Raw genomic sequence first — 12,721 nt, forward strand, 5'->3', positions numbered from 1 at the left:
TGTTATGCTTGAACAAAAAAAACTGTCTATTTAGTACCATGAACAATTTAGGACACCCTCACACCACAGAAATCAAATGAAAAAAAAAACAGCTTCAGGTCTTAGAAAACACGCTGTCCTGTCTCAGCTCTCATACAATCAAGTTAAGCTAAGCAACTAATGACATTATGGAACTAAAGGGTTAAGTTTGCCTGACATTTACAATTCCATTCTTTATTAGATTAAATACAGATTGTAGCCAAAAGGTGACAGCATACTATAATCACAACTTTTACTAAAGTATAATATTATTATTATTATTATTATTATTATCCATAGTAGTATCCCTGTAATTACATCCCCTGATGCTTCTAGACATAACATTAGTGATCTTCTTGGAAACATTAGCCAATGAGCTTACAATATAAACAACAACACATTGACTTCCAGTAGTTTTGAGATGGTTCCTAACTCTACAGTGGGTGCAGATGCAATGTAGCTTAATCTTATCAAATAAAAGGTAAAGCAAAGCTAATACCCGCCTCCAGTAAACCGGTTTAACCATTTTCCGAAGGGTTATCCAAATAAGAGAATTCTGTTACCATTACAGGCCTAGCATCTGAGAGGAAATGTAAATGCTAACATTGATGATGTAACACACACACACACACACACACACACACACACACAAGCAAACACATGTACGCACGCACGCACACACATAGGCGCACACGCACACGCACAAACACACATTCTGTTGACAGACTGGATTAACAGCAGTAATTTAATCTTCATTCTCTTCATGGCTTTAAATCCAACATCTGTGTGCATGGCTAATACTATTACTGGTTGCTTGTGATACAAGGCATTTGGCATAAACTCTCCAGAAATGACAAACAAATTTATCAAATAAACAAAAATACAAAACCAAAGACATGACTTAATGCAAGCGTAAAGACAACAGTAACAGAAGGGGAGCTCTGCATTTTTGTGTGTGAGAGTGCAGTTGTGTGCATGTGTTATGCAGACATATAGTAGGTGTTGCTAGGAGGGGGTAGTCTATGAATTAGATGCCCCTCTGCCAAACATGTGCTTCAAATAAAATCGCAGCTAGTGGCAAATCCAACCAATCAGATTAGAAGACAGAATTAGGTCAGTCAATGCAGCATGTATGTGTGTGTGTGTTTTGTTTCATTTCTCTCTTACAAACACACATGAGCACACACAGGCCTTCACTGACTATGGAGAGTGGATTCTCAAACAATTTTCAAATCATTCACAATCCCATCAAATCCAGTTAACAGTAATTAGGATTATGACAACAGGAGACAAAGAACTCACATATCTGGATTCTTACCTTGACACTGTATTTGACCTTGCCAGCATAGTGATGTATGATGAAAGCTGGCTCCATTACTGCAGGGAACTCAATGTAGCTATTCCCCTCGTGCTGCCTCTTAAACTTATCCAGCAGGGTCTGGTTAGTTGCCTGGGGGAAGCTACAGAGACAGAGAAAAATTTTTGGCAGTGTACTACACAAATTTATCAGTTTTTAGTTGCTATTTACGTGCTGATCTGGGTTTATTTTTGGTGTTCATGTTCATCTGATGTGCCACAGCATAAAACTGATACATATGTTGTGAGGGTGGACTAAATTTTGCTCTTGCATCCGATCTTTGACACTGCTTGCTCAGAACAGCCCACTTATGATGAAATGCCATTTTAAATACAGAGCCAGCTATACACTCACCATCTCCATGGAGATCACTGAGCTGTGCTGTAATGTGATGGCCCATTAGCAGCCATTTCTTTACACATCAGGATTTTATATGGATCTAACAAAGTGGTTCTCAATCCTGGTTCTGTAGTACCACTATCGTGTTAAAGTTTTTCTGCTCTAACACACCCATTCGACCAAAGAAAGGGTTGTTAATTAGTTCACTAGTTGAATTGGTACTGGAAGCAGAAGAAACTCTTTAAATTAAAATTACTGCTCTAACACAGCATCTTTTCCAGAGTTAACAAACAAGATTCAGACTTACTTGCACTCCTCGTCTAGTAGATGAAGCAGTGCTGTGGGTTTCTTGCTAATGAGGTTAATGCAGCTTGTATTGTCAATGTAGTCAATCATATGCCAGCTGATGCCTTCCGCACGGTACTCCTCCTGTACATACAGAATGAAGCATAGTTGACAATGAGAAACTCTCTGGACAAAGGACATGGTGTGATCTACTGTGTGACTTTGGTGCTTCTCCTTTAAGCACTAACAGGTGAGTAGTTGCAGTTGGGCCTCAGATGGCCTAAGAATGGATATGACAAAATTTTATTTCTCCCATACATCATGTATAAATAAATAAATAAATAAATAAATAAGGTGCATCTTTCAAAATGTCTCCTTATGAACATCTCAGCCAAACTAGTATGGGGAAGTAGACTGAACTCTACCTAACAAAGACAGGACCTGTGGTTAATTGAGCGGGTGAGCTGAACATAAGGAGCTGTGAAGCTCAGCAGGTGTCCAGCAGCTCTGCAGCCCCTACCAATAAGGCTCTGTGTCCAAAAGTCAAGTAACATTAAGCAATGTTATTATAGTAACAATACAGTTTAATGCAAAAAAAAAAAAAAGATGATGATGCATATAAAAGTGTACATTGCTGTTAAATATATATTTTTTTCCACTTATTTTCTTTTTTAGCTACACTCTAGAAGCTAAAAAAATACTTCTACTTACTGGCCATTTTGACTTGAAATCATATAAATAAAGGTTGGTCTCTGACAGTACAGTGCTTACAGTCTCTGAAATTTTTAATAAAATAAATAAATAAATAAAAGAAAAAACAAAACAAAAAAAAAATTACACAATTCATATATATATAATCTTCTGATGAAGAAATGTATGCTGTCACAGTCAAATAGACACAATCTTCAAAGGTATTTGAGTTCACCTGGACAATGGTGAAAAGTGAAAGGGCAGTTAACTCTCAGCATGTCAGTCTATTGGTAATGCACTGCAGTGGAGCGTGGAAAAAAAAAAGGCCAAATTAAGGAGCGATTGGCACTGTGAGTGTAAACACTGGACCAAGGCCCTGCAGCCTGCAGCAGGGAGTTCTGTGTATTTGCTTTGGCGACTGCTCAAAGGGTACACACTGCCTTAGATAAGAGAGAGTGTGTGTATGTGTGTGTGAGGGGGAGAGAGAGAGTGCGAAAGAGAGAGAGAGTTTGTTAGGCAGAGAGAGAGAGAGACCGCGAGAGAGAGAGCGAGAGAGACAGCGAGAGAGTGAGAGAGAGAGAGAGAAGGAAAAAGCATGATGTTCACTCCTCCTCCTGCATTATTTACTGAAACTGTTAAACACTGTTACAATCCTCCAGTCACTGAGAGAACCTGCAGGTCTATTTAAAAAAAAAAAAAGATCATGACCATTAGGTTTACAAATAATGACACCCACACAGATACACAGAGATGCGTATATACACATGTATATGTACACACAATCAGACCCAAACCAATACGGATGGCAGTGTGGTAAACATTCCCTGCAGAGGCAGCCACACACAGAGGTTTATTCCGGTGTTACCCACAGTAGGATGACTTTAGTCTAATGTTTCTGCAGTATAATCCACTGCCGCCTGTACAACTACAACATATTTCCATGTTAGAATTAACAAAATTCATTTGTTAGATGGATGGAAAGTGAGACCTGCCCTTGACAGTCATAATTCATTTTAATAACCATTTTCAATCTTTCTTTATCTCTTAAATTTAAACAGGCTTTTCTTGCTGTAACTTTAGGACTGCTGGAAATGACATCTGTTTTGACTGGCTACCTTGCCTCAAAATAAAATAAAATGGCAGGTTGAAACATGCCTTAGACAGTGATAAGTCATTTTTGTTTTTGTTATTTAAAAACTTCCAGTTCAAACTAAATTTACAAACAATGTCTTTTGGTATTAAATTTATGCAGAGAGGGGAAATAAGTATTCAGACATAATGGGAAAAATACCCAGACAGTACAAATGAATAACTTCAGTATTTTGTTGCAAAACCGTTGTTGGCAGTTACAGCTTTGAGACATCTGCAGTAAGAAGTATTTTGCTTTTTCCAGCATTGTGGTTCAATTTTGGCACATTCCTTTTGGCAAATCATCCCCAAGTTATGAGGGTCCCTCTGATGCACTCGCAATTTCAAAATACTCCATACATTTTCAGCGTGATTCAAACAAGGAGATGACAATGCAAGCACAATCACCTTTGTTAGAAGCCAGTCTTAAATTATTTTGTCTGTATGTTTAGGGGCTTGTCTGGTTTAACAAGTCCATCTTCTCCCAGGATTTTGTTTCTTCAGAAAGTTACACTTTTATTTTCAATAAGTTGTAAGGTCTTTGCTACCGTTCTCTAACTTTTTACATTTGACTGTGGTTTACTGTTGTTCCTGAGAACCATAAACACTCCTTCACCATGACTGATGAAAAATTAATATGAACAACAACAATCATCATTACTAGGGATGCACTGAAATTTTAGCCTTCATAAAAAAAATGTAAAAAAAACTTGTTAAAGACAGAATGAAAGTTAAATAGGCCTACAAAAAATGGATCAAATCTAACTCTTTATAAAAATGTAATGGGGATGAAAATGAGAAAGTGATTCAATTGCTCCTGCTTTACCGTGTTAGTCAGCACAGACATGTTTAAACAGCTAATAATAATAATGTGATACAGTGCATCACATTATTATCATTATTATTATTAGTAGTAGTAGTAACAGTAGCAACAATATTATGCCAGATGCAGTGCATCACATTATTATTATTATTACTACTACTATTATTATTAGTAGTAGTAGTAATAGTAGTATTATGGTTACACTTTATTTGGATAGTCCACCTACAATGCTTTGTAGATCCTTAATATACTTTCAAGTTATATTCAATGAAATATCTACTAAATTGACCACAATTTTCTTTATCTCTAATTAACTAACTCTAACTCTAATCCTAACCCTAACCTTAACCCAAAACTTTAACCCAACCATCACAATGGTCCTAGCCCAAACCTCGCCACTGTTTGAGCTTGTGTATATAATCTATAGAGGACTATAGTGGACTATCCAAATACAGTGCCACCTTTATTATTATCATCTACATTTTAGAATTATTATCATATCCTTGTTCTCTTTTTTCAATGCTAGTTCTCTGTAGCTGATTCATCCTTCCCCTTCTTGGACAACAGGTAATGTTACATTTGCCATGTTAAATAGAGTGCAAAAAAAGAAACAAGAAAATAAATGCAAAAAGAAACATTGCAAAGAAATAATCTGCACCAACATGGCACAAAGTGGTAGACAAACCCTGCAGTTTCTTTAATTCTTTTGCTATCTTCTGATGGCAGGCTGCACATGGCAAACAGCAAGAACCTGTGTCTTGCAAGTGCTTGATGCTGTGCTACCATGCGGCTTGCTGTGTGCAGTGAGTATATATAAGGTTATACTGATAAATGTTAGATGGAATGGCAACCTGTCCCAATGACTGGTGTGTGTGATTATTGTTGGAGAGAAGTGCAATTGCCATTCAAAGTACAGTTACTGCTTCTGGTCTAAAGTACTCTGTGGTTAAGTCTAAAAAAATTATTTAAGCTGTTTATGTTTCATTTGTCTTAGACGTGGGGTTGTTTGTGGTTCAGTATTTTGGGGCTTATCATGTTATCCATAACCAAAATTCATATCTTGAGACATACCAGTATTCACTTTTTTGCTTGTAAACCTCCCACACTTATTGCTAAATCACTAAGCATAAATTTCAACTGCTAAATTGTAAACTGAAGAACACCACGCTCTCCTTTTTTTCAGTGTTGTTCAGAATGGAAACAGAGGACACTGGGCTGAAATCATAGTACATAGTACTGAGAGCCCAGTGCCAAATGTGGCAGACAATAAAGCATCACAGGTTGAAAACTTCTGGTAGAGTATGCAAACGTCTTTGATATTTAACCACACCCACACACACACACACACACACACACCTTATAACCACAGACTACAGTCAACAGGACAATGAAACACAGCCTTTATGCCTCAAAGGCTCAGGACTATTATTCAGCATTTGTGTGTATAGTGTGGTGTGTAGCTTCATGAAGCTGTAGGCTGAAAGCAGAAGTGATATGTGTCTGATCTGATTAGAGCCTTTAAAAGTAATCTCCTCACTCATTCATGCTTCATTTAACAACTGACGCTAACGCTAATGAGGCAAATGGTCGAGCAACAGAGGCATTGCAAAGACATGATAGCAAACATGGTACTGAAATAATATGAACCTTTCATGGTCTACCCTAGAGCTACATGATATGGAGAACAAATGCAATCTCAGAAATAAAGGTACTAAACTGTCACTGTGGCAGTACCACTCGTCACTGGGGGTGGTTTCCTCAAGGGTGCATCCCAGTACCTTTAGTCGGGGAACATAACTGAACCATAAACCACAGAAATGATATTTTCTAAGATGTATTGACTCAACAAACCCTGTCTCGTCTGCAGACTTTTTATTATCCCACATAAGCACTGTTGAGTTAAGTCTGCTAAATTACTGATATTTCTGCTATCAGATGTGTATTTTGCTTGGAAATGATATTTGAGACTCATTTTACTTCTGGGATAAACAAATTTACCAAGGTAGTAGCTGGAAATAACTCTGGTTTTGTCAAGAAAGCCATCAACACAGCTTTTGCCATTTAAATGCTGTATTTGATTGAGAGGGCTACAATTGTGGAGTCATAGTAAAATATAGTGCGTTAGCAGCTAGGCTTCAGGCTGGAACTACGGATGGCACTAGGACCTAGGAAAAAACAACAGCATACAAAAAAAAAAAAAAAAAAAAAAAAAAAAAAAAAAAATCAGAGTTCATCATTTATTGTGTTTGTGTTATTAATATGTTTACCTGACATCTCTAGTATAAACACAATGATGAACCCTTAATGTATCATGATTTAAAAAAAAGGTCTGAATTATGTTATTTATGTCTGTTGGATCAAATAATGAGTCATCAAAACTTCCAAACACTGATCTGAAACACCTGGATATTTTGCAGGATAACGGCAGCACACAATAAAAAAGGTATGATTTTCTAAAGGGCATTAGCAATTTTGAAAAGGCTAGTACTGCAATAATGGTTAACAAACAATATATAATGCAGTCAGGTCTAAGACTTGCCAAAATTAAAATAATAAATGTTTGGTGCTGAACTAACTGTTGAACTGTAAACCAAAGATTGGTGTGGCACTTTCAGAAGTGACCTCATCACTGAAACACAGAAAAACACACACAATGTATTAGGTGTGGTTTAACATTTTAAATGCCTCATAAAGAAAGTTCAAGACTTCATGGATGGACCACAACACTTTTTCTGCAGTGAGAGAGGGTAAGATGGTATACATAAAAGTTTACAAGTAAGTTGTCAGAGTAATAAAGCTTGAAGTTTTGGACAGAAACACTTTGTATACACAAGGCTACCGTTTATCACAGAAAAATCTGTATGACGTGAATTAAAAATGAAAGCCAGCAGTTCTAGCTTACGCAATGAGATGCGTGTAACAGCACAGCACTATCAGGAGGGTGCAGTGCCAGAGGCATTGTTTGCAAACTTATCAGCACAGAGAGGGGAAGAAAAACAAGCAAAAACTCAACAATGCCATGAGTGGCCTGTCAGAACTTAGTCCCAAAGAGACAGAAGAACAACACTTTAAGAATAATCTTCAAGAAACAGAATTACTTATGAGGACCAAACAGTTAACACTTACAACATTCATACAACGGCAGAGAATCACTGAATAAATATTCATTCACATTCTCAGAGGTTTGGGGTTATACCACAAAGTTATAAGGATAACCAGCTTCACTAAATAAAAGATTCTCAGTTCCATCAGAACTAACTGATTTAAAAAAGGCAATACCAGCCAAATCACTACTAAGCTAAAGCAATTAATGATGTCTTGAACAGATGTCTGTATCTAGAGAAGCAGATTCACTAGATAACGTATACTGAGGTGACTTTCACTGCTACCACTTGTAATACAGAAAAAAAATACATTTTTGAGATATAAAGTACTGAAAAAAATCTGATTTGAGGTAAGCCTAACCTAGTCTTCAGGGCAAATGTTACTATAGCTAAACATTTTGTCTGAAGGTGTGACATTGTTATATCTGAGATCAATAGAAACTTGGATAAGTCATATTAGTTCCCAGCCCTCTCTCATACAGTAAAGCCTCTGGACCAGTGGAGCTATTAGCTCTCTTTCAGTAGCAGCAGTAGGCCACTACATTAGTTAAGCTCAGAGACAGGCTGCATCAGAGAATGGTCATGTGGCTGTTCCCTGCATGGCAAGAACACTTATGGGAGAGATTGAAGACCAGCAGTACATAGACAGCACAGGGCTCCACTGTCTCTGCTTTCTATTAATTACAGACCCCAACCATGATGACCTGTAGAGAGAAAGGGAGAGTGAGAGAGAGTGAGAGAGGGGGCTACACACCTGCTCGAGTTTGAAGATGTGTTGGTTAAAGTAGTGCTGCAGTCTCTCATTGGCAAAATTGATGCAGAACTGCTCAAAGCTGTTGTTCTCATAGTCCTCAAACCCAAAGATATCTAGGACTCCAATGGATAGGATCTGGAAGAGGAACCAAACATAGCACTACATTAAAACAGTATTTTTCATTAAATAAATATAAATTTGCAAACAAAACAGTTTTGTACAAACACAAGTAAATAATGCATAATAATACTATGCCTACTGTAGATCATCAGCTTCAGGTTTCAGTTAAATCATACGACTGCAAGACCACATGGCCATTAACTGATCAACTTACAAAACTGATCAAAATACAATTAACTTATACTTTACTTGGGTTGTAAAGATGATGAATTTTTAGCTGATGATTAACTGCCATTTAAATAACTGTGATTAATAATTCAACATTCTTTTTTAAAAAGATCATATTTTATTGTAGTGTTGGTGTAAAGTAAAACACAGGAACAACATAATAAACACATACCATATACTGATGAACAACAACATAAACAACATTTATGTTGTTTATCTGGATATATATGTTACAGTACCAAGTTAGACCTGTGTCTGACAAATGTCTGATAAATAAGTTACAGTACCAAGTCAGACCCATGATGTATCTTAGTAAATGCATTTTCTTGGCTCTCTTCTTTATATGCATTTGCCTCAACCCATTTGTTAAAAACTCTTTCATTCCAGTTCTATTTGTTGCCATATAAACATATCATTGGGAACTGTGATCAGCTCAAATAATTGTAATCACTTTACAAAACCAAAAATATGAATAAATAGTACACATGTTGAATACAGGGTCTGTAATGTTTTCCCTGCATGTCTCAAGATTGATCTGAAATTGAACATTTGAACAATTCAATATACTTCATAAACAAAAAACAAACCAAACAGCTGCAGGCAGACTGATGTAATACCAGTTTCTCATTTCATGCCTACACCTTCACTCGCAAGATGGAAATCACAAAAGAGAACTCATAAGGCTGAGCTCTGAAGTGTAAACACAAACAAAAGAGGGCATGATGCCTACTCCACAGAAAGACAGACAAACAACCACAAACACCGCCCTTACAGGGGAGGAGCAATGGTCTAATCCACTGGATACCCACTGGGCATGACTCGCCAGCTGCCACAGTACACCCACGCACATACGCACATACGCACACACACACACACACACACACACACACACACACACACACACACACACACACACACACACACACACACACACACACACACGTGTGTGAGACAAAGGAAATTAATAAATTAGAGAAAGAGACAGAATGCTTAAAAACAATTTTAAAAGTCAACATTTTGACTACAGAAGGAAGGAAAAATAAATAATATGAAGCAATCCATCAGCTGCTGCTATGCTTAGTGAAATCACAGCCATCACCAGGGAAATTTAGCCTCTTTGGCTCTTACAACATCCTGTCATGGAGCACTAGGCCTTTTTGCATCTTGGTATGTCACAATACTAACTATTTGATCTCTTCCGTTTTAACCAGGTTTATTTTATCAAATTACTATATTAGTTTATTAACTGAAATTAATTAAGTATTAAAGAGTGGATGACCAGGAAGCTCCTACCTTGGCAGAGTCCTCCAGGTCTTTGTTGTTGAGAAGCGCGTGGTTGGTGCGGAAGACTATCCAGTCGAAGAGAGCACCATAGAGAGATTTAGCCATAGAGTCTCTCACTGTCCCAGCCTAGAATTACACAGACACATGTGTCAATATTATCCTATCAAAAGGCTGAGTTACTACATAATCTGCTGTGGGCACTTAATATTGTTTAATAGCAGAGAAATGTACAAACGTGTAACACAGAGTTATTATTTCTAACATTTGTGCAGAGGCCAAATGTCTGTCTCTTTGTTGTGTACATGTGCATCTGTTTGATCTCTCACTAGCGGCATAAGATTCTGATGCAATATGCTGACGCATTCAACTCACACAGCACACCATGTTCATTACTGAAGCATTGTATCTAGTACACCAGTACATACACTGTTTATATTCTATGCTTTATGCTACTGTGTACATTTCTAATTACTGTAAAAAGCTGCATAACTTAATTTTTGATGTGTGTGCCTTGTGTGATAACAGCCGTCTTCTGAACAGTCAAAACACTGACATGCAGTGACACTGCAGAAAGTTTTCATTTTCTACTTTAAAATCGTTCCACAATGCAGACATTTAACCCATTTGGAAACCACTGAAAATGTTCCCCCTGTTGCAAGTGTCTTTTTATGGCAACTCCAATGGTGTAAATAGAGTAAAATAAACAAACAAACGATTAGAATTTGATCACATTATTGTAATGGCTTGAGTTAAAACTATACTCAACTTACATACTCAACTATACTCCATTAGAATATTCCTAGATCAGTTCTTATTAATTGAGATTTGGGCATTAATGGTTTTAAGAGGAAAGAAAATGTAAAACAATGATAACAAACCTAGCATACAGCATAAATGGATAACTGGTACCTAAATATTAATGTCTCTTCTTTTATCCTGTTAGTCTCAGAGCAGGAAATGTAAATGGAGGTGTCAAAAACCACAACATATCTGTTTCCATAAAAAGTTCAGGTTCCTGTGACTTATTTCACACTTCTGTTCTGGTCTGAAACACAGAATAGCTCTAAGTCTACTCCATGAAGCACCAGCAATGTAAAAGAACAGAAATGAGAAAGATACTACTCAGCAGGCTGCTAAGCCATTCTCCAGGCAGCTGTCAGAGAAACACCATGACCACATACTTGGCTAGCTAGTGGATCAGGCAGTACTTCACACGATACGGTTTCAGCATGTTGAAAAGTAATGTTTAGAACAAATTTATCTTTCAGAACTTCTACAGTAATTCTAACACTAACCAAGCCCATAAGACCATGGCCTAAAACATTTGGACACTGGTTTTCTGAGAGTAGGTCTGAGTAAAGCATTAGTGATGTCCTCTTTCCTGTTGTTACCATTCCAGATTCCCAACTAGCAACTCGGCTAATGCCAGAAGCTTTAAGTGCATCCAGACACAAAAATCACTTTTTTGGATTGCTGATCGATCCATAAAACATGGCATGCCAAGCAAGCCACTTACTGGCCTTCAACATACCATCCCTTTTTATAGAAGATGACAGGAGTAGTAAAATAATGCAAGTACACTAAAATGAGAGCTGGGACACAGGTTGCTGTGCCTGGCTGGTCAAGGTGAAAGGATGATGAGCAGTCAAAGGCTCCAGAGAATCAAAAGGCTGTAAAGACCAAGTGCAGTGAAGTCTTTTAGAAGCCAGCAGAGATCATCCAGGATAATTCAAGTATGGCTAGTCTCTGTATTTTGCTTTGATGTGCAGTTCTACATGTGCGTGAACCTGAACAGCACATGCTTCTGTCTGTGCAGTTGAAGTATAATGGCTCTGATAAGAAAGAATGAAAAATGAGACATACAGACGGACAGCATGACTATTCCCTGAAGCTCAAACAGGGGTAAAACCTTGCCTTCCCTCCCTCCTGCATTATTGATTCCTCTCTTATTTTCAGCTGAACTCTGGGACCGAGATCTACCACATCCACCCACCAACATTACATAAAACACCCTCTCTATGATTCATACTTTTCACTGTTTTTTTTTAAACATTTAAATTCAAGATTTCAAAACACATATCAAAAGTTAAGCATTTTGGATGAACTCATAGGGAAAAACTAACAGTTCCCATCACAAATTACGTTTCATGAGGCAAAACACCTCACGTCAGTAAACACTCTGAATCAGAAAACATCTAAATTCAGAAAACGGCCACCCAAAGAGGTAGTGACTTACTTACAGGCCCCATAAACACCTATGGTGTGGCATGTGGACCAGGCTGATACAGGCTGCTTTGTAGAGCTAAAACCTAAAGGCTAAATCACAGGAACCACTGTAGATTAACTAGCATGGAAGCACTGCGCTTGCGGCTCAGCACAAACACACTCTACTAAGACCAGAACAGCAACCCCTGTGCACACTATGATCATCAAATTCAGAGTGTGTGAATGTGTGTTTAAATAGTATGCATGTTCTACATTTAAAAACATATGTAAGCATACATTTATGTATAAGTATAGGACTCTTGTGTGCAGTACTGTGCAAAGGTCAAATTCATAAAAGGCAGGAAACATACACTTAACAGATAAAT

General features: G+C 37.5%; 1 protein-coding gene across 16 annotated transcripts in view; it reads right to left on the reverse strand.

Annotated features, from left to right (window-relative positions):
• myo9ab (myosin IXAb) overlaps positions 1-12,721 on the reverse strand; it is a 106,205-nt gene that overhangs the window by 22,850 nt on the left and 70,634 nt on the right. For 11 of the 16 annotated variants that reach the window (XM_037542567.1, XM_037542568.1, XM_037542561.1 and 8 more), the window contains 5 exons: positions 10,140-10,256; positions 9,619-9,672; positions 8,499-8,633; positions 2,022-2,143; positions 1,337-1,478 (listed from right to left, as the gene is read on the reverse strand). In XM_037542567.1, the coding sequence (XP_037398464.1) occupies positions 1,337-1,478; positions 2,022-2,143; positions 8,499-8,633; positions 9,619-9,672; positions 10,140-10,256 (570 nt within the window). The remainder of the gene's footprint in view (positions 1-1,336; positions 1,479-2,021; positions 2,144-8,498; positions 8,634-9,618; positions 9,673-10,139; positions 10,257-12,721) is intronic. The other 5 variants (XM_037542569.1, XM_037542573.1, XM_037542572.1 and 2 more) reach the window with 1 other exon arrangement.

The sequence above is a fragment of the Pygocentrus nattereri genome, chromosome 11 (genome assembly GCF_015220715.1).
Source record: "Pygocentrus nattereri isolate fPygNat1 chromosome 11, fPygNat1.pri, whole genome shotgun sequence".
NCBI classification, from domain to species: domain Eukaryota; kingdom Metazoa; phylum Chordata; class Actinopteri; order Characiformes; family Serrasalmidae; genus Pygocentrus; species Pygocentrus nattereri.